Below are 24,000 nucleotides of genomic sequence, written 5' to 3'. Positions count from 1 at the left end.
CGGGCGACTGCTGCGAGAGGGGCGCGAGGGAGCCGGTTGCCGGGCAACGGGGCTAGGCCGCTCCCGGCAGTCAAGGACCCCCAGAGTCTTGGGTTTCCGGAGGAGGAGCGCGCGGTGAGGCTCCCGCCGTCGGTCATCACCTTGCAGACCCTGGAAATCCGATTCCATGACTCCTTTCTACCGGAGCGGGGAATGTATTCAGTCCCAGTCACCCACGCCCCCTAGGGTAGTGAGTTTCTCCAAGGCTGTGGCTCTTTGAGAGCCCAAATTCCCCCTCAGCACTGCCCCTTGCAGGTGCAGGGTTTTTCTGGGGCCCCAGGTACAGAGCCCCCGCACACAGCTGGAGATTTCCCACGGTTGGTTGTTCGCGTTCTATTCTGTCTTTGTAAGTTACTCCAGTTGTAAAGACTGCCTGGAAAATGGCACATTTAGAATGAAGCCAAACCCAACAGGCACTTTTTTCCACATATGCTAAGGGTACCCCCCCCCGCCCCCCCCCGTCACAGTCATTCTGTCACAAGGTCTGGCCCCAACTGAACAGCTAACTCACGTTCTACTAGTCTGAGCTTTAAAGAAAAGCCCTTTTGGTGGGTTTCCAACTCTGAAATTCCTCCCTCCTACCACAAACTGTGATTCTGTCACCTCTCTTGCTCCTTCATTTTATTGCAGATAGTTCACATTCCTCCAGTGGTAAGTCAAATACGCTTTTCATCCTCATTCCAGCTCTAGGTCCGTTTTGCTCTAACTAGCAGCTCTCTGGGCTTCTCCTTTGTCCTCACATAGCTTGGATATTCTGACCAATCATTTCAGTTCTCACCTCGGTGATTTTTTACTTTGCCCTCTCTGTCAATCTCCATCCCTTGCTAAACCAGATTGTATGTCCAAGCTGGTTGCAGAGGTTGTAAACCAGGCTGCAGAGATTCCAAGTATTGTTGGTGAAAAGCAAGGAACGGTGCTGTCGCTCCTCCACAAATGCATGCTTTCTAACAACGTTGCGCTCATATGGCAGCCAGGAAGTTCTTTTATCTGTTCTTGTGACCTTGCTGTCACATTGACAACATTTGTCCCAAACCTCCTATAGGCTGCCACAAACTTTCCACTCAATCCCACTCTACTTTCAGTGAACGATCTCACCTACATCTACTTTGCATCTGTATTTCTTGTGTACATCTTTTAAAGAAAAATGTGAAATAGACAAAAGTATGAAAATAACACAGATATAATTCACCACCCAAAATAAACAAATATTGTCATATCTCTTTCAAACCTTTTTTTCCCCAAATATTTTTAAATGAAAAAATGTCTAGAGGAGGAAAATTATCTTTTTTCTCTACTCTTCTAAGTTCTCAGCTGGGGCCCCTGGAACAAAATAACAGATTAACAAGAGAAAAGCATACAAATTTATTTAATGTAGATTTTCTGTGACCCAGGAGTCTTCATAAGGAAATGAAGACCCAAAGAAGCGGTTAAATCCAAGTGTTTTTATGCTAGGTTTGATGAAGAGTGGAGCGTCGTGGAAAAATGTGATAGGACGAAAAAGGGTGTGAGCTGAGTGTAGTAAACTGGGGAAAATCTTGAGGCCAGTTCAGCTTCCCCTCAGCATCCCTCCATCTTAGAAATAAGGGTGTTTCTTTCCTCTGCATATAAGGAGGCCACTTCTCACATGACCTGCTTCAGGGAAAGGTCAGCAAGTCCTTCCTGCACAGGCCATTTCTCAAATTCCTTCAGCTTAAAATAGTCAGTATACCAAAGTGCCATATTTGGGGGTAGTATGTCCTGAACTCTGTCAAAAGAAAACAGCTCAGGTAAAAATGAAATTTCCTTTGTGCTCCACCCCAGCGCCACCCCTCATCCTGCTTTTCTCTAGAAGCAACTATCATCATAAATTTTCTGTTTTTGTAGACACCTAGATATATATGTATCCATAAAAGTGTAACATTTTGAGTGTTGAGATAGTCCATAATTTCCTCACTGGTTTATACACCATCTGTTTTACACTGTTGCCTGGAGACAGAAGACAGATTGGCGGTTCCCAGGGGCTGTGAAGAGGAGCGAAGAGGAAGTGACTGCTCAGTGACTACGAGGTTTTCTTTTTGGGTGGTGAAAATGTTTTGGAACTAGATTGAGGTGGTGGTTGCATGACAGTGTGAAGGTACTAAATGGTTAATTTTCTGTTATGTGAATTTCACCACAATTCAAAGAGCAATGGGAAGCCATGGAAAGGTTTTAAGGAAGGGAGGGTGACTCGATCAGATGTAACTTTGAGAATAATGATTAGAATGAGGATGGCCTGCAGGGGCAGAGCTCCAGTAGGGAGCAGATTTAGGAGGGTACTGAGGCTATTTAGCTGAGTGGCGATAGCTGGTGCCATATCACACCCCTTAAAATCCTGAGCATAAAGCTCCAACCCTTCAAATGGCATTCAAGACCTCTACAATTTGGCTCTTAATTTGGTCACTCAGAGCTAGCACGAGCTTCTGTCATTCTTCAATGTGCCAAATTCTCTTTCACTGCTGTTAGCTTTGCCCGGAGTATTCTTCCCCTCACTCCTCCCCTGCCAACTTTTACTTACTCTTCAGGTTTCAGCCTAAATGTCATTTACCTCATGGAAGCGTCCCCTGGCTCCTTGAATGGATTGGTCCCTTTGCCGTGTCCTCCTTTTCATGCACCCTTTGGGTCATGCCTCCCACAGGTTCAGTGCCAGCTGCCCCGCCAGCCTGCAAGCTTCAGGAGGGGGGGGGACGTGTTCTTGGCACTGTATCCCTAGTGCCTTAAATACGTAGACATTGAATAAGAATTTGTGGGAGGAAGGAATAAATTTGCATCTCAAGGAAGTTGCTTCAGCATTCCTCATTTCTCTCATACTTCAATCTCGACCTCCTCTGACTTCTTGTTAGCCTTTGATGAAGACAATAAGAATAAAAAGACGTTTTCGCATACTGAGGTATATGGGGCATACTGGGGTATAAGGGGAAACCATTCTGGTTTAAATCTCTTTCGGCCTGAAACTTGTTTTTCCCGGAGAAGCCTGACTTACGGCCCATGAAACATGCACTGCGCCTCTGCCTCAAACATTTTCCCAAAGCAAAGATGGGCTCTTCAAAGACAGGGGCCAATGTTTCTCTTTCTCTGACATCAGTACCAGTACTTCTTCGAGGATAAGCTTTTCTTCCCAGAGGACCAAGGTCAACTTGACCTCTGCATATGTGCTAACTGCAGCACGACATCCCTTGTGACTTCGGGGAAAAAAATTGTATTCCTGTCATGCTTGATTGTATGGTTTTTGTTCTGAAAGTGTATGTAATCACGCTGTAAACCACGCTTCCCCGGAGTGCTTTCTTCCCCGAGGAAGAGAGCGCTTCCAGGCTAGTCCTCTGCTCAGTGTCACTCTATCTTTCTTACCTATAGCTTGGTTATTGGTTATATGCATTGACACTGTGAGCATGCATAAGTCTTCTTTCTCTTCATTATTTTTTTAAGATTGAGCTAACAAGTGTGGCCAATCTCTTTTTTTTCTTTTTTTCCCCCCAAATCCCCCCAACACATAGTTGTGTATTTTTAGTTGTAGGTCCTTCTAGTTGTGGCATGTGGGACGCTGCCTCAATGTGGCCTGATGAGTGGTGCCATGTCCGCGCTCAGGATCCGAACCAGCGAAACCCTGGGCTGTGGGAAGCAGAGCTCGCGAACTTAACCACTTGGCCACGGGGCCGGCCCCTTCTCTTTCTCTTTAAAAACACTTTCCTTGATGCCATTACCTATACTTCAGTTTCTAATGTATGTGTCTGTCTTTCTTCCATGTTTGGAAGCTCCTTAAAGAAGGGAGCATCTCTTGCCTATTTTTCTCTCTCCTACAGTCTCCTGTGTACAATAAGAACTCAGCAATGTTTGCTGAGTTGACATGATTTGAGAGGACACAGCTGTTGCAGTATTAGTCATTTTAAACAATATAGGAATTAAAGAAACTGTTTTCAAAATTTATTTTGAATATTGGTTCCATAGGAAAAAATGTATTTAATTAGAGGAGACGTGGAGATTTCAGAAGAGATTTTGCAGGACAGTCTGGGCTGCTGCCAAGGACTTTGGTGTTTACCTTAGAGACTTACACTCTCTCTAGAAGCAGTGCTGCTGTGTTAACCGTTACAGTTAGGCTCAGAGGGAAAACAGTGCACACAGAAGGAGGGAGAAGGGTTCCAGAGCCCGTGGGCCCCATGAGACTGCCTGAAGCAGACTTGCTGAATTGTGAGAGGTGACAGGCAAAGCAAAAGGGGTGTGTGGGAGATCTCGTGGGGTGACAGAAATGTGCCAGACTGCAGAAAGTATTTTCAGTTGGCCAGTATGACTAGTGGACACAGGACACGAGGATGAGAGGGGGCCTGTCCTCCTCCCTAAGACCCATCAATGGCTCGCCACTCTCTCTGGAACCAAATGAAAACTTAGCCTGAGTCAAAATTCCTTTCGCTTGGCCATAACTTACCTTTTCAGCTTTATCTGCCATTTCTCTGCTCACATGTTCTATGCTTTAACGGAACCAGAGTACAGACCTTTTCCTAACCTTGCTGCCTCCTATTTATATATCTTTTGTAGAATTTTCCCTCACCTGGTCTGTCCTCTTCCCTAATTTCTACCTGTTGAAATCAGGTCTGTCCCTTAGGGATCAGTTACAAATGCAGCCTTTCCCGATCTTTCCATGTGGGAACAATCTCAACAGCCCCTACAGCATTTGCTCATAACGTACATTCAGAATGGCAGCGCTTGGCACTGTCTTGCATTTCACTCCTTGAAACACTGGCTTCTTTTGGTTTTCAAATGCCATCCTTCACCTGATTTTCTTCCTACTTCTCGAGCTGCTCTTTCTAAGGTCCTTGGCAAGTTCAGCTTCCTGTACTTGGCTATTTTAAATGCTGAAATGCCTCAAGGCTCCATTCGGGATCCTTTTCTCACACTCTTTCTTTGGCCATCTCAGCTATGATTTCAGTTACCACCAAATTCCCATCACCTCAGACTTCTCTGAGCTCCAGAGGCTCAGTTAACATCTTCACCTGGATGCTCAGCGGCAACTCAAGTGAGAATATTCTATCTATGCCTGGCCTCTTCTAGTGCTCCCTCTCGAGTGGATAGTCGAGAGACTATCAGTTCTCATCAGTTCCACAAGCCAGAAACCTGGGAGCTCCCTCTCCTGAACCCTCTATCTAAACCCTTTTACACATCTCTCTGGCCTGTCATTTCTCCCCATCTCTACTGCCACTACCCTTGTCTCATCTTCCATCATCCTTTCGAAGACTACAAGTTTCCTTACTGGATTTTCCCATCGACACCTGCTCCACTCTAATCTGTTCTCCACATTGCAACTGGAATAGTCTTTTCAAAATGCAAATGTGATCTTGATCCCCCTTTGCCTAAAGCTGATCAACTGCTTTCCGTCATCTGCATGATCTGCTCCTGCCTCGATCCAGACTCATCTTGTACCACTCTCTGCCTGGCCTCCAGCTACACTGGTCTTTCAGTTTCTTTAGTGTCCCATCACCGGGCCTTTGCACATGCAGCTCTTTCTACTGGGAGTGAGCTTTCCCTGCCTTGCTGCCTCATTCAGACCTCCTCATGCTTTGTATCTTAGTCCAGCTGCCACTTTATCAAGGAAGCTTTCCATAGCCCCTCCTTGTATGCTCAGAGCACTCCAGCACCCCTTTATTGCACTTACTCCACTTGCAGTTATACACTTGTTTTTGTGATTACTGATTGTCCTGTTTGTTTCCCTCGATAGCCTGTAAGCTCCAGAAGGGTGGGATCACATCTCTATTTACTCTTGACTGTGTCCCCAGTCCCTGGGAGAGTAGACACTTGATAACAAGTAATGGATGCGTGAAATCAACTTTTGAGGACAAGGAACAGCAAGGATTCATCTTTGAAAATTTCAGCGCCTGCACAATGAATGGTTGCATTTAATGTGTGGATAACTAAGAAAGCAGCGTAAAAAGAGAATTCATTCACTCACTCCCAAATGTTCAAAGGGCTACCGTTTGCTGGGTAATGCGGTAAGAGACTGAGGACAAGGACCACCTTGGTGAGCAAGATTAAGGCTCACGGGCTGTAAATCACAACGGTATGTAGTATGCTTCAGCTGTATGCCCTCGCCTTCGCTTTCATCCAGGCATCTTCCCACTTGCCCATTCCACCCCTTTGTCCCTTTTCACTTTGCCAGGGCCGCCCCAGGGAGACAAATTCGGCCTGTATGTATAAACCGTAACTCCCCCTCCCTTCTTCTTTATGACATGTTACCATCTTTCTGGTGGCCTGATCTTACGACCCCTCAGAAGAAATACTCTGCCGGCCAGAGTGACCAGCTGTCCGGGCTGTTACCTAGAACTGGGGCTTGGCCACAGGACCCTGGGATGACCCCTCAGGCGAAAATACCAGAACCCCTGGGGCCTCTGGTCAAGGCCAGGAGCGTGTGAGGGAGTGGCGAGGGCTGGAGTGCACCTGGGAGAAAGGTTCTGCCCGGGAGGCACCACTGGCCCACACCAGACCCACACCCTAGAAGGTACTTCAAAGCATGGGGCTGCTGAGGTGCAAGGGCCCGTTTGCTCAAGGTGGTCCCTGCCTGATTTCTGTACCCCTCAGCTTCACACTTGAGCTCCAGGAGGGACCTGCAAGACGGCTGTGACCAAGAACTGTCCATTCTCTCAGTGGCGTTTCTGATGGCGCAGCATCCCTCTGCATTCTGCTACAGGGAGCCGAAAAACCCGGCCGCAGGCAAGTGTGCCCCGTCTCCTGTAGGGATGCACATCATCGTCCCACTGGGCAGTCTCAACACAATTTTCCTTCTTCTTTTCCTGGTTCTGACCTCCTTAGTTATACACTAGCTTCTGATTACTTGCCTCATTCTCTCCTTACTTGATGAGTCATTTGGGCAATTCTCCTGCTTACCAAGCCCAGGCCTTCCCCCTCTCTCCCTCCCTTGTGGGTCCCCTTGGTTTAACGCATTGGCAGCATTAGATTGCAGACAGTCCTGCTGGGGAAAGGTCGCCTTGCAACCGGCCCCATTCTGTCAGCTCCCTCTGCAAATCCCCTGGTAGCTGACTGGCTTGCTCTGAATCCTCTTATGATTGGCAGCTTCTGTTCCTGAGCAGAATTTGTCCCATCCAATTTTAAGGTGGCGGATTATTTTTGTATCTCAAGGATGGAGGAGTATCCATAACCTGAGACCCCAGATTTTATGCAGAACCCTGCTTCTAGATAAATGACAGTATCGACCACTTTGGCACTTTCTGTTTTACAATTCCCAAGGACAGGAGATTGTAGAGAGGATGGAAGACGTTTAAGGAGTACAAACTAAAGCAGCAAAGAAAATGTGATAGCAGTTGCACGCTTCAGAAAATGTCCAGTTTTTAAGATACATTCTGCACCCGAAGGTGCAGAGCTTAAGTGGATTCAATGAACCCCAGGATACAAAATAGGCTTTTTCACTGGAACCCCAGACTTCAAAACCACTTCGATTGGTCAGTTTTCACCACTCCTCTCCATTGCCATGTTGAAATATTTATTGGAAAAATTGAAAACACAGATGCAATGTATTATACAAAGAAATGTCTTAATATCATAATAAAAGCATTGTTGGAAGGAAACAAAAGCCAGTGGCTACCTGCCCTGGGAAGGTAGGCACTCAGTGAAAAATGAAATTCATTTTTAGGAACTATTCTAATGGAAAATTGGGGAAAAGGTTAAAAACGGAAGAAAAACAAACCCAACCCCATCCCTGCAAACCTAATGTGAAAGAGTTTGTTATAAGTTTGAGACAATTGCATTATCACCAAGATTTATCCGAACCCCCTCGGTTTGTCCCTATGAGTAGTAATCAGCTTAATTTAGGGCCTTCAAACCTGAGGTAGTTGAGGGTCACCTGAAAGACATGTCTGGAAATGATCTACTCTTAGAATTGGACCCAACGGCATCTGTTTCATGTTGCTCTGCCTCCTGGGGTGAGAGGCTATGCCACCACTGTGGGTTCTGGTCCTGTATTTGGTCTGGACCCGGGAGACGAAGGACGTGAGCAGCAGACAGCTGGCCCGGCTTGCTGTGTTGATGGCTGGCAGGCCGGGGTGGTGGCTTTCTATGCTATAGGTGGTGCAGTCTCTGGAGGACCGAGGATGGTGGAGAGAGGGCAAAGCTAATCCGGTTGGAAGGCCAATGCCGGGACTGAAGGCTTTCATTGGCAGGAGGATTTCCAGAGACTTGGAAAGGTGGTAGAAGGTAGCAAGAAATTTACCAGTTATCAAAGACCAGGGTAAGTGGAGCCAGTAGACCCCTCCAGACCAAGATGCTGGCCAAGAAGTGAGCACTTCCCAGGAGCAAGCTCAGAACAGCTCCCCATCAGTGAGAGGCTGGAGCAAACCAACCTGACCGACTGACATGCATCTGTGACCCCCGTGGTACCTGGTATAAACCCTGGTGTCTGACTTGGCAGCTCAAACAATTCCAGGAAAGGATGCTCTGGACAATGTTGGTTCTTCCAGCTACTGGGTTAGGGACTCATATTCATACGGGATCCTGCTGTGGGCAGCCGAATCAGGAAACAATCTAAATTACAGTCAAATTTAAACTCCTTGCTCAGATACAAAATAACCCCACAAAGGTAGGTTTTTTACTTCTATTTTTCCTTATTATGTACACACATATCCTTACTCTAGAAGTATTAGAGCATTGTATTACAAAATGAAATAACAGATGCAGCTTTATTTCAACCTCTCGTCTATCCTAAGCCACTGCTTTGTTGTTGTCCTGCCTCGTTATGACCCATTTACGCTGACCCCTGAGACTTCAGTCACTAGCGATGCTCAGGGCCTAATTTAAAAGGCTCTTAGGTTCATTTTTAGCCTTAGGGTATGATTCCTGTTCTAATCAAGGAATTTCACACCAAGTATAATATAGTCATTTTTAGAAAAGCCAAGGCAGGACAATTTAATTCTGGCTAGAGAACAGACTAGTTTCTAATGTGAGCAATGATGAAAGTAATATTATATCTGACAGATATTTCCTTGTATGAGACTGAACGAGCCTGTGCTCCTGCTTAACTGCTTTCTTAACTGTTTTATTACTCAGGCTAAGCCCATGAAGCTTGTACAAATTACTGTGGCTTCTTTTTAGAGGGAGTGTTATTCAGAGAATCCTAACGTGGCCCAATATACTAGATTTTTTTCCCCGCTGTTAATTTGGAGCACGACTGTGTGAATGGCTGAGATTCTGGAAGGGAGGACTAGCTACCTCTGGAAATGTTGCTCCATGCTGAGAACACACTGATTGGCTTAATTGGCACAACTGGGCCACGGATGCCACACAGCACTCCTTCTGAGCCTTGGATGGAAAAACGCTGAGCACAAAGCAGCAATAAACATCAGAGCACTCAATTGCTACTGCTGACGCCTGTTTAGCTCAGTATGGAGAGCACAGGTCTGAGTCTTGTCATCCGAGCTAGTGGGAGACAGTGGTTTGAGTGCCCTACCGAGAAAATGCAGAGAGGGAGTGGAGGGGCTTTAGGAAGGAGTTGGGGTGATTCACAGTGATCAAACAGAAGTCTCACAACCTGTCATGTAGCAACACTTCACAATGTTCCTCTGGGACAGGTCCTGGTAAGTGCTTATCGGCTACTACCTATGAGTTGCTACAGATAAGGAAGGAAGATTCTGTTTGTCCAAGATTGGAAGGTCACTTAAATGCTGGGGTCCATTTGGAGGTGGAGAAGTGCTGTCAGGCTGCCCAGCTCCAGGAGGCTGTTAATGCGCCCTCTGTCCTCATCCTGTCCACAGGGCAGCGAGGGCCCGGGACATGAGGCTGGTCCCCCTTTCTCGTTTTCCCTGACCCAGATGCTCTGAAGAACGTGCCCGCTTCGGGATCCAAGCCGTAACAGGTCGAGATGGCATCTTAGCCTTGTTTCCGCTTCTTGAAGACTGATGTCCTGGGGCAGCAACACAAGCCTTGCCATAGTCACCCCTGAAATCCTGATTATTCCAAGCGTCTTTTTGTAGGCTGCTGCTTAACAGAGGTTAGTAATAAATATTAAAGGTACCAAACCAAGCATAGGGTTCTTTCCTGCTGGGAGCAAGTTTGCCTGATCTTCTGGGTCTGTCAATTAGGTAGAACATGGAACTGTCGTCTTCAGATTCAAGAGGATGCCAAGGCAGGCATTTGGAGAAAGGAACTGGAAACCCTGCCCACACTCCCTCCTAGGGCCCTGCCTGGGTCTGAAAGGAGGTGGCATGGAGAATTCATTCCATGGGGAAGAAACGTAGCTATTCTCACCAGCTCCATTCGAGCACGTGATAAGGTTTTTCAGCCTGGTCACAAGGAGCTCCCATGAAAGGTGTCTCCTGGAGACCTGGGCCGTGTGCACCCTCCTTTCTCTCATTTGTGAAGGTGGGCAGAGGCTTTCCGCTAAGCTCCAGCTTTAGGAAGGAAAGGCACTCGCTCTGCTTCTGCCTTTGGAGGAAAGCTGTGGCTCAGCAGCTCCGCCCGACCTGGGGAGTGGCCTTGGCTGACCCGCACTCGCTCAGCAGGACACTCAGCGTGGAGGCTGATGTGGAGCACCAAGGTGAAGCCTGAGCAGCACCATCGCTGTTAACTGCTGTGGTCAGGGGCCCCTGAGAGCTCAGAGCTCCAGGCGGGTTCCCTTTGGGAGAGTTGGCTATATGAATGACACTTGAAAAAAGAAAACCAAAAAACCCAACCAACCACCATTAGAAGCAGTGGGAATCCATGGAACTGCCAAAAGTGGGGAGAACTGCCTTGGCATTCTTAGCCAGGACACTCGTGCTCTTCTGACTCTGCGCACAGATTCAGGGTAGTGTCCTGGTTTGGAATCCACCAGCCCTCTGACGCTCGCAAGTTTGTGCAAATGATGAAACTGAAAAGACTGAGAAGAAAATAGAAAAGAAAATGCATAAGCTCTTCCCTCTCCGGGCTCCCCACAAGAACAACAAGCCAGTCTGACAAAGACACTGATTGTTTGGGGATAAAACAGCAGGCGGGACTTGGAGGGAGGTCCTCTCTGTGGGGTGGCCCTGCTGCCCCTCCTCTCTAGCCCTTGGCCAGCCCGGACACTAGGGAGGTGGTGAGAGAACACAGATCACGGGTTCCAACACAAAGGGTGTCACTGTGGAGGGAGTCTTTGCAAGGCCATGCAGGTCCTCAGCACTGGACAATGAGTGGTGTGGCTGCCACTGGGACCCCCAAGGTTTAGCTGGTGGCTGGGGAACAACAAACACAGAGATGGGTGATAAGGATTTACACTCTGATGTGTGGGGCGTTGGTGTGGCTCTACTCTTTTTCGGTCACTGCTTCTTGCACTGTAGGTGGAGATGCTTCTGTTCCTAAAAGACAGTAATAATTTATGTTTCATAGCACTTCATGCATGCACGCATTCATTTAACCAACAAAAACTGCCACCATGTTGGGCTCTAAAATACACTATAATCATAACCCTCTATTCCCTGAGTTCAGCCTCCAGGAGTGACTGGGATACATCAGTGGTAGGTTCCCAAAGTCAACCAAGTTCAACAAGAATCAGCCATCTTGGTTGTGATCAAGTTGGCCAAGCTGGATATCTGGAAGAGCAGCACTCATAGACTCCCTCTGGCCGATGAAGAGTCTCTGGGCTGGTGGGCTGAATATCACTCCACTCCACTCCACTCCACTCCACTCCATTTCTAGCTCCTGACCCATTGCTGCCCACTGCTGGCTCTAGACAGTCAGAACCTTCTAATTCACTAGCCCCTGTCTGCTAGATCTTCACTGACCAGCATCCATTCACTATTCAACTCTGCTGGTCAGAAACTAAGCTCCTGGGGAGTAAACCAGGCTAAGTGGGCCTGGAAGGGGACGGAGGTGAGTGAGGGACCAGTCCACTGGTCAACGTTAAGGTCTTGAAAGGTGACAACAAAAGCTTTCGATTCGCAACAATTTATGCCAGTTTGGGGCTTGAAGGTAACCTATAACTGAAGACATAACATGCCGTGTGAGTAGAGAAGCACAGGTCCTCATTCTGTTATGTTTTCAGGGAAGGCCCTCATCATAGTGCCCTCCCCTCACTCTGGCCAGTGCCGATCCTCCGAGGCCTACCTTCTTCCCAGCCCTCAGCAACACCGGCAAGCTCATAGTGCTTTTTTCGAAGCTCTCCCAGTTTTTGGCGCTCCTTCTGCAGTTCATTTTCTAGCTCCAGCACCCTCACCTGTAGGGAAAGTGAAATTTTCTTTTGAGTAGCAATCTCAGAACTGTCTTCTTTTGACTAATCCCTTTCCTCCACGTTCCGTTCTCTTCCTCTGTGTTGTTCACTCTGTTTCCATAGCTTACCCAGTTCTCAGTTTCGACCTGGCTCTGCTGATTTCCCCATGCTCTCAGTCATCATCTATCCCAGTGGCTCCTACGCTGTCTCACTGGGACCCTCTACAGGACATGAACGATGTTTTACCGTCCAATGTCTGACCGGCAGTAGGGCTTATCAGATGTTCCTCTGATACATCACTATCTAAAAACAACTCTAATCTTCAGCTTATCTGCATGGTGCATTCCAATTTACTTGTAACCCTTCTCCTTCAACCCCAGTTCCCTGGAAGTCCAGGCAGGAACCAAGTATGATGGTGCTGGCTTCTCTGAGGGGCTGGTGCAACTTATGGTTATTATTGTACAGGAAAAGGCACAGCCAGTCTCACTAAAGGTTGGTTCTTGGCTGTCCCTACTCCTCATTAATTTTAGTTATTAATTCAAGAAATACTTGCTGAGCGCCCATCATGTACCCCAGGCTCTGTTATAGCTGCTGGAGACATAACGGGGCCTAGACAGACACGGTCCCTGCTCACCCTGTGGGGAGAGAGAAACTAACGAACAAGAAAAGATCAGACGTAAAGAAAATAACAGAGGACGATGTGATAAAGACTAAGGGTGGTCAGCAAGGGCTACCCTCAGGAAGCAACTTTGAGCTGAAATCCAAATGGCCGTAAGAGATCAGCTGTTCAGAGAACTAGGGAAGAACATTCCAGGCAGAGGAAGCAGACTCTAGGCAGGAACGAGCTTGAGGTGTCGGAAGAACAGAAAGAAGTCCTGTGTGGTTGACGTGTGAGAGTGCGAGAGGGTCGTGAGACGAGGTGGGAGAAGCAGGCAGGGATCATTTCACCCGGGCCCACAGCTGGGGTGCGGAGTTGGCTGTCACTCTAAGGGCAAAGGGAGCCACTGGAAGATTTTAAGCAGGGAAGTGACATATAGTCATTTATGCTTTTAAAATATGTAGAGAACGAACAACTGTAGAGAGGAAGGAGTAGAAGCAACTAGATCTGGTTAGTTGGTTCCCGTTTTTTGCTTTTCAACTTTTTATGATGGAAAATGCAAAACATACATAGAAGGATGGAGACTGGTGCAGTGAATGCCATCAGCTACCTTTCACCCAGTTCCACCTGCTATCAACTCATGACTGGACTGGTCTCCGCAATTTTCTTTCCTATCCTCCCTGCCACCGCCGCCCAGGCCCGCCACGGGATTACTTTGAAAGACATACTCGCAACCATTATAATTAAGTTCTCTTGCAGTAGCTCAGTGGCTCAGGACAAAGGTGGCTTAGACTAGGTTAGGGGGATGGTGAAAAGTAGACAGGCTACGCCGTGTTTTGGACATTTAGAGTTGATAACAAACTTGCCGGGGGACTGGCTGTGGAGGGTGAGGGAAAGAGAGGAAGCAAGGATGACTCTAGGTTCAGGGCTTGGCACCCAGCTAGATGGTCGTGGTGCCATTTACTGAGATGGAGAAAGCCAGGGGAGGGGCAGATTGGGTGAGCGGGAAACCAGGAGACTTGCTCTGGACACATTAAGTTTGAGAGACCTATTGGGCTTCAATTGGAGACATCAAGTAGGCAGCTGGACAAGTACAGAGCTCAAGGAGAAGATCTAGTTTGGGGGAAGCATTTGGTATTTATCAGCATACAGATGGTATTAAAGTCAAGAGGGACTGGAGGAGCCCACTAAGCCAGAGAGAGTAGACAGAAATTTAGCCATATGACTTTTCCTTAAGATGCTGAGGGACCCACTATAGACTTTAACAGTCTCAATCTCGACTTTACCCCAAGACTGACCAGTAATTCTAGAACAAGGATGTTAGGTTTTTTTCAGGATCCCACTGATTTCTATTTTGCATGGCATAACTTTACTGAACAACTGAGAGAAATGCCATTTGGCAGGTTAACACTGAATCAGTTTTTTTAAACTAAAGGTCATGCACAAATAATTCATATTGGAAATTTTAGAAAAAAAATTGTCCATACTAAGACTATTAAATACCAGTTGACGGTCAGCTAGGAGATCCCTGATAACATCTAGAGGGACACCAGTCTAAGATTAGCGGGCAAGATTTAAGATTCTGACCTTTACTCATCATCTCTCTCTACCGCCACTGTTTCCTCCGGCATCATTTACATCCACTCTTGGGCTAATAGATACATCTGTGCTCAAGTCTCTCTCTCACTGGCTTCTCACCATGGGCGTCATATTCGGGGTCGATGTCACAGCCAATAGAGACTGACTAGACTGAGAGATGGAGTTCCTACCTGGGAATCCATCTCCTGGCGTTTGATCTGGGTCAGCGTCATGCTTGAGAAGTCCATGTTGTCTGCAAGGACGAAAATAAGGTCTTGTCAAATAACACCCCTCGCAGACTCTCACCTGAGAGGCAGCCGAGGGCAACGCTCTACTGAAATGCTTGGTTTGCCATTTACCAAGACATGTGTGAAAGCAACCGAGGGATGGAGAGGAAGGAAGACACAGTGACAGAGTAATGAGGACCAGACCCCCCAGGGACAATCAGGCCTGTAGAGTCATTTCTTCGAATTCAGAGAAATGGCTAAATGGAAAATCTACCTGTGGCCTGTCACTATAGTAATACAAAAAAACATGCTTATGTGGTGTCCCACCTTACGAGAAAATAAGCATGAATGCAAAAAGATGAAAAATGAGAGATTTTGGAAAGAGAACTGTGGGAGTTTTTGATCATGGCAAGGAACATGAAGAGCAGCTTGACAGGATGGATAAGGAAAGCACTGCTTCTGGAAGGCTACCTGTCTCCTCAATCTGTGATTTGCCAGAAACGGTTGAGGCCACCACGGCGGCAGTGGCCTGGTTCACCCCCCGGGAGGCCTGCTGCAGCTGGGCCAGGTTGGGGCTGTCCTTATCAGCTTTTACCTGCCAGGACCAAGCAGATTTAGGTTCACACAACACAGAGCAGCAAGGACTGAATCACACAGTTGTTCTGCTGGGTCTTGACAAAGACACGTGACCCACTGTGGTCACCAATCAGCTTCTCGAAGATCGCTGCCTACGAGGTCAACTCCTGGCATCCCTCTAATATAAAAAGTCATTCCTGCTTATTTGCTTGGTGGCCTCAAACTCTAGCTTTATCAGTTATTTTGATGAAGTATTCCAGTTGGGAAAACCAATTTGGGACAACAGTAAATAAGGATGATAAAAGACCACTCCCCGGGGCACTATAAAATTCACAGAAGGACTTTGGTGACAAGCTCTGCCTTGGGACTGGTTGGGGCCGTGGTTCACATGTGGAGACTCTTGAGGAGAAGCAGACATTGGTTCTGCAAGCTCAGAGCCGAGCCAGGTAAGCAGCTTACTGCGCTGACAAATTCCTATTGGAGTGCTTCTTAAATGCTGAGACTGCCAATCAGAGGTCAGCACAGCTGGTACCCTCAAACGTCACGTGTAACAACAGTGGGGAGAGCCAAGAGGAGCACATGCGGCGCGTGGGTAGAGGGGCTCCTTGCTGACAGATGGAAGGCATTTAGAGGAGGGTAGTGTGGGACCCTTGAGAGCCAAAATTTGAATTTGAGACCCAACCTGCCTGGACCCTAGACAAGTCATCTGTTCTTGGAGCCAGTCCCTGGTCCAAGTACCTCAAACCTAGCCAGGGCTTACGCCGTCCTAGGGAGTCTGGCCCCGGGCCTACCTTGGATGCAGCCACAAGCTGGGCTGTGCTAGCAGCAATCTCATGTGAACACACCATTAGCTCCTCGAATTTCCCTCTGCCTTGTACCACCAGATCGGCTGCATCCCTGATAGTCAGGAAAGGACCAGATGGATCATGTCACTGCCAGCTGCAACCCTTTATGATCCCCCTCCTAGCTCACCCCCATCACCCTGGCGGGACAGAGACCTGCCTGCTCTGTCCTTGTGCTGCCCTAGGGGACTCCGGCTCCCTTTTAAACTGTTATCCTATTGACTCCTTATCGACAGTTCATTTCCAGGGGGCAGCTTTTTTTCCCTTAGTTATTCTCTGGGGTGGATCAATGGAATGCGGTGGGGCTGAGGAGTCTTGGGACTGACAGACACTTACACCATGACAGTGGCTCCCCAGCCCACAGCTTTGGACGCTGAGATGAGTCCTTCTGTCCATCGAGAATTCTTGGCGTAAAACTCCTTCGGGGATGCTGTACCCTAGGGAAGTGAAAAATAAGAGCAGCTGCCTTTTACTGAGGGCCAGGCGCTTTTATGTACATTATCCCACCTAGTCTTCGCTGTAACCGAGGGACAAGCATTATTATTCCCATTTTACAGATGAGAAAACTAAGATTCAAACAGGCAAAAATACTTTTCCCAAAGTCATGCAGGGAATAAATGGAAGTAAATCCTAGGCTTTTCTGACTCCAAAGCCTATAGCATTTGTTATATCACAATATTTCTATAGTGTATATGTAAGAATACATATATTCATTGTATATATGAATAACTTATGATCTGAGTGGTCTAGCTGCTGTGATTTTCCAAAAGAGGAGAGTACACAGTGAATAATTAAAAAAAATCATTTCTACTTGGATTCTAAGAATTATGCTTCGGAAGTGTCTGATAGTCTGAGAATCTGCAGATACTCCTTGCTCAGTCGTTTTTTCTATTTTGGGGACAGAAAATATGACCTCTCAGACTGAAAAAAAGCACCTCCAAAACAGATATGGCTTTGTTCTTTATAGGATTATTTTCAGGCTCATAAACTGTCCCTGGACCTCCGTCTCTCCGTCTCCTCCTGCACGCAGGGATGTGAGAAAGGAAAGATAATGATAATGCCAGCGAAGGAGTGAGAAGCCAAGCGAGGTTGTCAACAAGAAACTGAGGCAGAGTCTGTCTGTGATGACCATCTGTCGACTGCCACTGGAAAGAGACACAACACCAGGTTTGCTCTCCAGATTTGCCCAGTTTTCACAAGTCTTCACTTCCTCCTCTGAGGCCCAGACGAGTAACGCACAGGGGGTTTCCAGCAGATTCTCCAATGATGTCCACCTGGGTTAAAGAGCCTGAGGCTGGAGGCCTGGGCTGACGGCTCTCTGGGGACCTGGCAGTGCCCCAGCGACTTCCCATGGTGCCTGCTGACGTCCACAGGAGCGGCAGCTGCACCCTCAGATGGACACAGGATGAGACGGCAACATACCGAGATTTCACTGAATGTGGACGAGCACGTCAAGTAGGCCTAGCCTGTCAGTGAACTGGACATCTGTAACTGATGTCCACTGGCCCTTGCACATGCTTACCCGGCCACTCTCCACTATCTCTCTCTGGAGGTCCTTCGAGGCCACAATCAGGACCTGAATGGCTTGCATTAGGCTGGTACAGGAACCAAGAATCCTGCAAAAAAAATGGGTCAGGGACACAGAAACAGACCAACAACAATGAAGAAGACTGTTCTGTTTTTCATTCCTCAACACAGGCAAACTTGGACGGGGAAGAAGGCAGGGGATGCTCTGCGGGTGAAGCCCTGAAGAAAGGCAGGTGGGCAAGGAGACCTGCTGGTGCCTCTTCTTCATAAGGATGGTGAGGAACCTTGGGGTTTCTTTCCCCGTGAATGCAACAGCAATATCATCACTGTTAATACTGTTACTGACAGTTACACAGACTCAGCCCTTCTCTGTGGCTGTTAATGTTTTATTCTAATTAGGATAATCCACCGCAGGAGAGATGGATCCCCATCACGTAGGTGCCACCATGCCGCTCAGACTGACCTTTCGTTCACCTCCAATTTGACTCCTGTGTCTCCCGCTCGGGATTTGCTGAGCATCTCCTGTTAAAAGGAAGCAAGCTTTCTCACACATGATGGGGACTGAGAATCCATGGGTGTCCTGCTATACGTGTGTCCAACATCCTGGGGTGGAGGAGAAAGCCACATCTAGAAGAGCCCAACCACGTCTTTGCAAGAGTCAGGAAATGAATCCAGACCTCCAGGCTACTCAGTGGGAAGCTCCCCAGCAGGCTGGCTCCAGTCAGGGAGTCTCCTGACGTTCCAGCACCTAGGCTGATGTGCACAGAACTCTGAGAGCTGTGGCATCATGCCAATAGGGACAGCTGCTCCCAGGTCCTAGAGGCAGGTACTCACACCAAGGTGGGTGGCCTGAGTCTTCCACCAAAGGAGCAAATGTGACTTTTGCAATGGTGCCTTCTCAGCTTTTCCCTGAGACAATCGTTACCATTGATTTACTGAGTGCCTGGCACTGAGAGAGATGTGCGTTATCTCATTTAACTCTTACATCCCTCTGAGGTGGGTACTATTGCTATTGCCATCATCTAGAAATGGAATCTGAATCTTAGCAAGGTTAATGCCACACATTGGATGGCCTACAACTGGCAAGTGGTCAATCTGGAACTTGAAGGCAGGATGATCTGACATCAAAGTATGTGATCCTTAAGGACACTGTTCACCTTGCCTTGGTGAGACCTTCTCCCATTCCACCCCTCAGAGATGCTAGTAAGTTTGGGTTTTGATTTGTTTCATAGGGGGCCTCTGTAGCCTCAATGAACAACTAAGATACATCCAATGGGCAATGCTGCCAAAGGGAAGCTGCAGGAGCATCACTCGGAGACCTTTTTAGGATCACTTCCTTACCTCTATTCTGGCTGTAGCAGTTTCAATGGCAGCTGAAGTGGCGGCCATCTCCTTGTCTACCAGGTCCCCTAGCTCCTCCTGTTTGATGTCCAGGCCTCTGGGCAGAAGCTCCTGTGAACAGCATCACAAAGGCTGAAATGATCCTTTGACTTCCTCTCTATTCTCCTCTGGCAGACTTGTAATCCTCACACGACAGCAGAAGGTAGGAGAGGAGCACCCCACCATGTAACACACTTCTGCAAGCCATGGAAGGGCGTCCCTCACAGGCCTTGTCTGGAACTCTCTATGTGAACTCTGGAACCTCACGCTCCACCTCCCTCTACTCTCACTCAGACCCCCCTCCTTCTAGAAAGCCATCCCCACCTAACTCCACAAGGCCATTCAGTTGTAGCTGCTCGAACCCTAACCTCACAGTTGCACAGCGTCGATTATATTTGCTGCTTGGGAGGTATTTTAAAAACATCTTCAAATGTGGATGATTCTTCCAACTAGACAGTCTGCCCTTATCTAACTTTGCTTCCACAGCAATCATGATGCAGCTACTATCCTGTTCTACAGATGGGGAGCCAAGGCTCAGAGAGGTCAAATGTCTGGACCACGGTTACACTGCTAATGAATGGCGGAGCAGGGATTTGAACTCAGGTCTGATGGTAAAGCTGTGATTTTTAAAAATATTATGTATTATATATACAGAAGTATAAAATAGATATGAATGGTTTAAAGCATAAGAACAATGACCCATGTTACCCACCGCCCCACTTAAGGAACAGCTTAAGAAACAACACCAGCACCTTTGAAAGCTCCTTTACATCCTGCCCTGATTCCATCTCCCTTCCTCCCTACTTCCCACCTCAAGATGAACTCAGAATTCAGGAGAATGCTTACTGTGTCTTTTTTGAAAAATTCCATATGAATGCATCCTTAAACAATATAATGTTAAGTTTGCATGTTTTGGTCTTTATTTAAAAGGAATCGTACTGTATGTATCTATGACTCGCTTTTTCACTCAGCATTCTATGTGAGACTCGTCCTATAAGCTAGTAATTCTATTCCTAGGTATACACGCTAGAGAGACTCTTACATATGTGCATCAGGACACATGTACAAGAACAATCACAGTGACACACTCATAATAGCCCCAAACTGGAAATAACCCAAATGTCCATCAACAAGAGAACAGATCTATCAGTTCAGCTATATTCACACAACGGAATACTACAGAGCAGCAAACATGAATGCGTCCACATGGATGAATCTCACACACAGGATGCAACATGCAAGTTACAGAAAAAAGTCTATAATACATAGAACTAACAACATGTTACTTAGAGGGGAAAAGGACTTAGTCTTTCTATTATCTTCTTCTGGAACTCTCATTAAATATTCTATATATGACCTTTATTATCCCACTTATAAAATCTGAACATTCTGTGTAAATTCCTTCAGTTCTATCATCCAGTTCACTAATTATTTCTTCAGCTTTGTTTTTAACCTGCTGTTGAATCTATATACTAAGTTAATACTTTCAATAATCACATTTTTCATTTCTAGAAGCTCTGTGGTTCTTTTTCAAATATATCTGGTTACTTTTGAAAATATTTTATTCCTTTGTCACACTTTTAATACCTTTAAAAAACTTCCTTAACATGTAAAATGTATTTATTGTGATTCCTTGGGACTTTGTGAAACTTCTTTGAGGTTTAGGTTTAAAGTATATTTCTTCAGAGACAATTTGGATGTGTTTCTACGAGGTTACCTGGACCTCTAACAACCTGGCCACTTTAAACTTGATCTTCTGCTTGGGGTTTTTCAGGCCATATGGGTAGTATGAGACTTGGACCCTGAACCCACAGGAAGGAGGCTTGTGGTTAGGAATTCTCTAGGCAGCTGTCTTTCCTTCTCTTCTCAGAACCAAGGCTGAGACAAGATCTTCCCTGTAGGGCAGTCTTTTTCCCATTCACCCAAGGTACGACCCTTCAGAATTTCTTTTTGGGGAGGAAGGCTCTGCATTCCAGTCTTTTATCCTACTTGGGCACAGAGTTTGTCTCTTGTTCTCCTCTGCATGTGTGGCCATTAAAATCCAAGCTCCAGGCCACCAGAGTTAGACAAACACTGGCTCTAGCATCCTTTTGGTCTCTGATTCTGAGAATTTCCTTAGTTGTCAGCCAGTTCAGATTCAACTAAAAATTTTGCTTTTCAAATTTTATTCAGTATTTCCTATGTCCTGTGCTGGCAGTCTCTAAACATCTGGTCAGCCTTGCCAGAAAGGAAGCCTGCCCAGGATCTTTCTGTCACGCTTTGCTTTCCTTTCATTAATTTAATTTTTTGTCTCCTCATGGCATCCTACATACTTTGCACGTGCATTCTGAGTTCTCAATTCTGCATCACACTGGGGAAGATGCTCTATCACCAACAAAAGGCAGACTGTGTAACGCTGCCTAGGCCGCCACCAGCAATTTAATATCACCACGATCACGTCATCCTATTGAAGGCAAGGTTGGCAATTCCCCATTGTCCACAGCCTTCCTTCACCCAGACATTCAAGGTCCTCCACTTCATTGCCCACTTTCTCCCCAGTATGAACTCTCCTTCCCCATCCGAGCGACCTTTTAATCTGTTTTGCTCTCTCCGTGTGCATACTCAATTAATTAAACATTTGCTGGGTGTTAACCACCTGCCAGATATTATGCCAGGGACCAGGGATACAATATGAAGGAGCTATGGGCTCTACCTTTGAGGACTCACGGGGGGAAACAGAGAGGTAAGCATGTTCATTACAGCACTACCCACCAACACTGTAAGGTGAAGGGGGGTGGTGGCAGGAGGGACCCAGAAAGGTGTCTAAGGGCCAGATTGTGAAGGTCCTTGTATGTCAGGTTACATAATTTGTTATCAAACACATGGAATTATAATCAGATCTCTGTTTTTGGAAGACAGCAGAGGAAAAAGAGACTGGAGGCAGAAAAATTAACCAGAAGTCTGTTCTGAGTCCAAATGAGAGATGAGGAGGATGTGAACTCTGGCCCTCATCTCTTCTTTCCCTGAACTTCTCATTACCACATAGTTTAGGAATTAATTAAATACTGCTTTGTACCACACTCTTAAAATAGATCTCCACCACAGTTCTCACCACACTGTACAGAAATGGTTGATTTCCTTATTTTCCTTCCCCACAGAGACCCTATCTTATTTGTCCCTAAATGACTACACCCGGAACAATTCCCAGTATCTAGGACACACTCACTACATCTTTACTGAATGAGTAAATACACAGTCATCTCCATTTTAGATGTTACCTGCTCAACCAGACAAAAATCCTTGCAAACAGGGAAACTGACCCGCTTCTTCTTGCCATTGCTTAGCACAGCGACGACCACACAGGAGCTTCTCAATTAACAGCCAATGAATTAAATAACTGGAAAGTCATTCAAGGGGTCAGATTTTTCAGCTCTAACTCTCACTTTCTAGAAGCAAGTTGTAAGGGCACAAAGAACTGGCTTCGAAAATCACTGATTCCCACAAATCACCAGCACGCACAGCCGAGAACAGTAGCAACCTTCCCCAGTAAGAGCACTACGATACCTCGCCGATGGCGGTGATCTCGCTGAGGCAGCCCCTCAAGGCTGTGCTGTCGGCATTCTCAAGGGCTCCGTCTTCCCCCACGGAAGCCAGATAGATGAGGGTTTCCCTGCCATACTGCTTACAGGCCTCGGTCAGTGCTGGAGAGGCAAGGCGACAGAGACTTTTAAAGGCCCTCTCTCTGCTCCCCCTGCTTTCCGGAAGGGCCCCCACCCCTGGTACTCACAGTCCGCAGGCTCCGGTGGGGCTCTAAGGCAGGTGGTGCTACCGTGAACAATGGTGTCACTGGTCAAGTGGGCCAGGAGGGTGACTGAGTGCAGAAGCCCACTCACGTCTGCCAGGAGTTTAAATGGAAGTTTCTCAGTCCTGCTTGAGGGCTGTCACTTTCCTACCCCCTCCTATCCCGCTTTGCGAGTTGTATGCACTCCCCTCTTGGTGCCTAGGAACCGTCGCTACTTCCACATTCAAGCGTTTCTGCACCCTGCCCAGCCGTCACTAGTGACAGACCCCGTCCTTCACCTCTCTTACCTTCTGGGCAGGCCAGATACTGGCTGCAGCTTTTTTCCAGTTGCTCAATGCAGCTGGAAACAGACTTGACCGTGGAGAGAAGGTGATCTGTGAGAGGGAAGGCAGGGCAAAGTCAGAGTTGTCACAGCTCGCTTCACCCCATTAAAGCCACCTGATGATGAGCCTAGCTAGTGAGTGGCCCCAGTCCTCCAGAGGGAGGAGGAAAGACTGTTGGCTACAGTGGTATGTGATTCTCCTACCATAGCTTCAAAAGCTGTGCTTCTGATCCTATCTGGTCCCTCAGCCAAAACCCAGGGCAACTGCATGGCCAGCCTAGATTCTGCCTCTCATTTCTCATCACTGCCCACTGTATCAAATCCAGGCTTCCCTGGTAAGTCTTTCCAGGCCCTTCGACTCTCATTACTCTCAAGCCCAGACCCTTGGCTCTGGGCATACAACACAGTCATTCCCACTGCTGTGCCTCTGTGCACAGGTCCACGGAGACACTACCGCACAGGAGTTAAAATACGGGCTCTTGAGTCACACTGCATAGGTGTGGCTCCTGGCTCTACCACTGCTGGCTGTGATCTCAGGCCACCTGTGCCTGCTCTCCCTCATCTGAAAACAGAGGCATAACAGTACCTCTGTTGTGATGATTTGCTGGACCAAGGTGTGTAAAGCACTTAGAACAGTGGCTGGCACACAGCAAGCGCTTAGTAAGTGTCAGCTATTTTATTATTAGTATTCCCCACTTTTCCTCCTCTCCACAGCTTCATGTCTCTCCTCTTCTTTCAAAACGCAGCTCATAACTTCCCTTCTCAGAATCCGCCCACGACTGCCCATTTCCTGGCACAACCTCAGTGAATTAGGTCCTCAGTGTGCCCTTCATCTGTAACTGTTGTTTCCTCACAAATGGGGTCCCCGCTGAATGACAGAATAGTCCTGGCTGTACACCTCACCAAACTGAGACCTTTCTATCCGATAATAAAAACCAACCATCAGTTGTTTCCTCCC

The 24,000-nt window shown here is 47.2% G+C and overlaps 1 protein-coding gene and 1 long non-coding RNA gene across 8 annotated transcripts in view; one reads left to right on the top strand and one right to left on the bottom strand.

The window, feature by feature from the left end:
- Positions 1–5: 5 nt before the first annotated feature.
- Positions 6–8,908, top strand: LOC111776204 (uncharacterized). The gene is made up of 3 exons (XR_002812190.2): positions 6–114; positions 5,762–6,100; positions 6,619–8,908. It is a non-coding gene; the product is annotated as an uncharacterized lncRNA (long non-coding RNA).
- HIP1 (huntingtin interacting protein 1) overlaps positions 7,521–24,000 on the bottom strand; it is a 148,857-nt gene continuing 132,377 nt past the window's right edge. For 6 of the 7 annotated variants that reach the window (XM_001504484.6, XM_070231707.1, XM_005598679.4 and 3 more), the window contains 13 exons: positions 23,008–23,094; positions 22,706–22,813; positions 22,483–22,619; positions 18,901–19,011; positions 18,023–18,081; positions 17,555–17,648; positions 16,369–16,469; positions 15,982–16,087; positions 15,086–15,209; positions 14,579–14,640; positions 12,109–12,217; positions 11,279–11,360; positions 7,521–10,903 (listed from right to left, as the gene is read on the bottom strand). In XM_001504484.6, coding sequence (XP_001504534.3) covers positions 11,308–11,360; positions 12,109–12,217; positions 14,579–14,640; positions 15,086–15,209; positions 15,982–16,087; positions 16,369–16,469; positions 17,555–17,648; positions 18,023–18,081; positions 18,901–19,011; positions 22,483–22,619; positions 22,706–22,813; positions 23,008–23,094 — 1,151 coding nt within the window. In that variant the 3' untranslated portion in view covers positions 7,521–10,903; positions 11,279–11,307. Of the gene's footprint in view, positions 10,904–10,975; positions 11,361–12,108; positions 12,218–14,578; positions 14,641–15,085; positions 15,210–15,981; positions 16,088–16,368; positions 16,470–17,554; positions 17,649–18,022; positions 18,082–18,900; positions 19,012–22,482; positions 22,620–22,705; positions 22,814–23,007; positions 23,095–24,000 lie in introns of those variants that run through there. The other variant, XM_070231711.1, reaches the window with a different exon arrangement.

Source organism: Equus caballus, chromosome 13 (assembly GCF_041296265.1).
Source record: "Equus caballus isolate H_3958 breed thoroughbred chromosome 13, TB-T2T, whole genome shotgun sequence".
Lineage (NCBI taxonomy): Eukaryota > Metazoa > Chordata > Mammalia > Perissodactyla > Equidae > Equus > Equus caballus.
The sequence above is the reverse complement of the archived record's forward strand: the minus strand, read 5'-3'. Positions and strand labels throughout refer to the sequence as shown.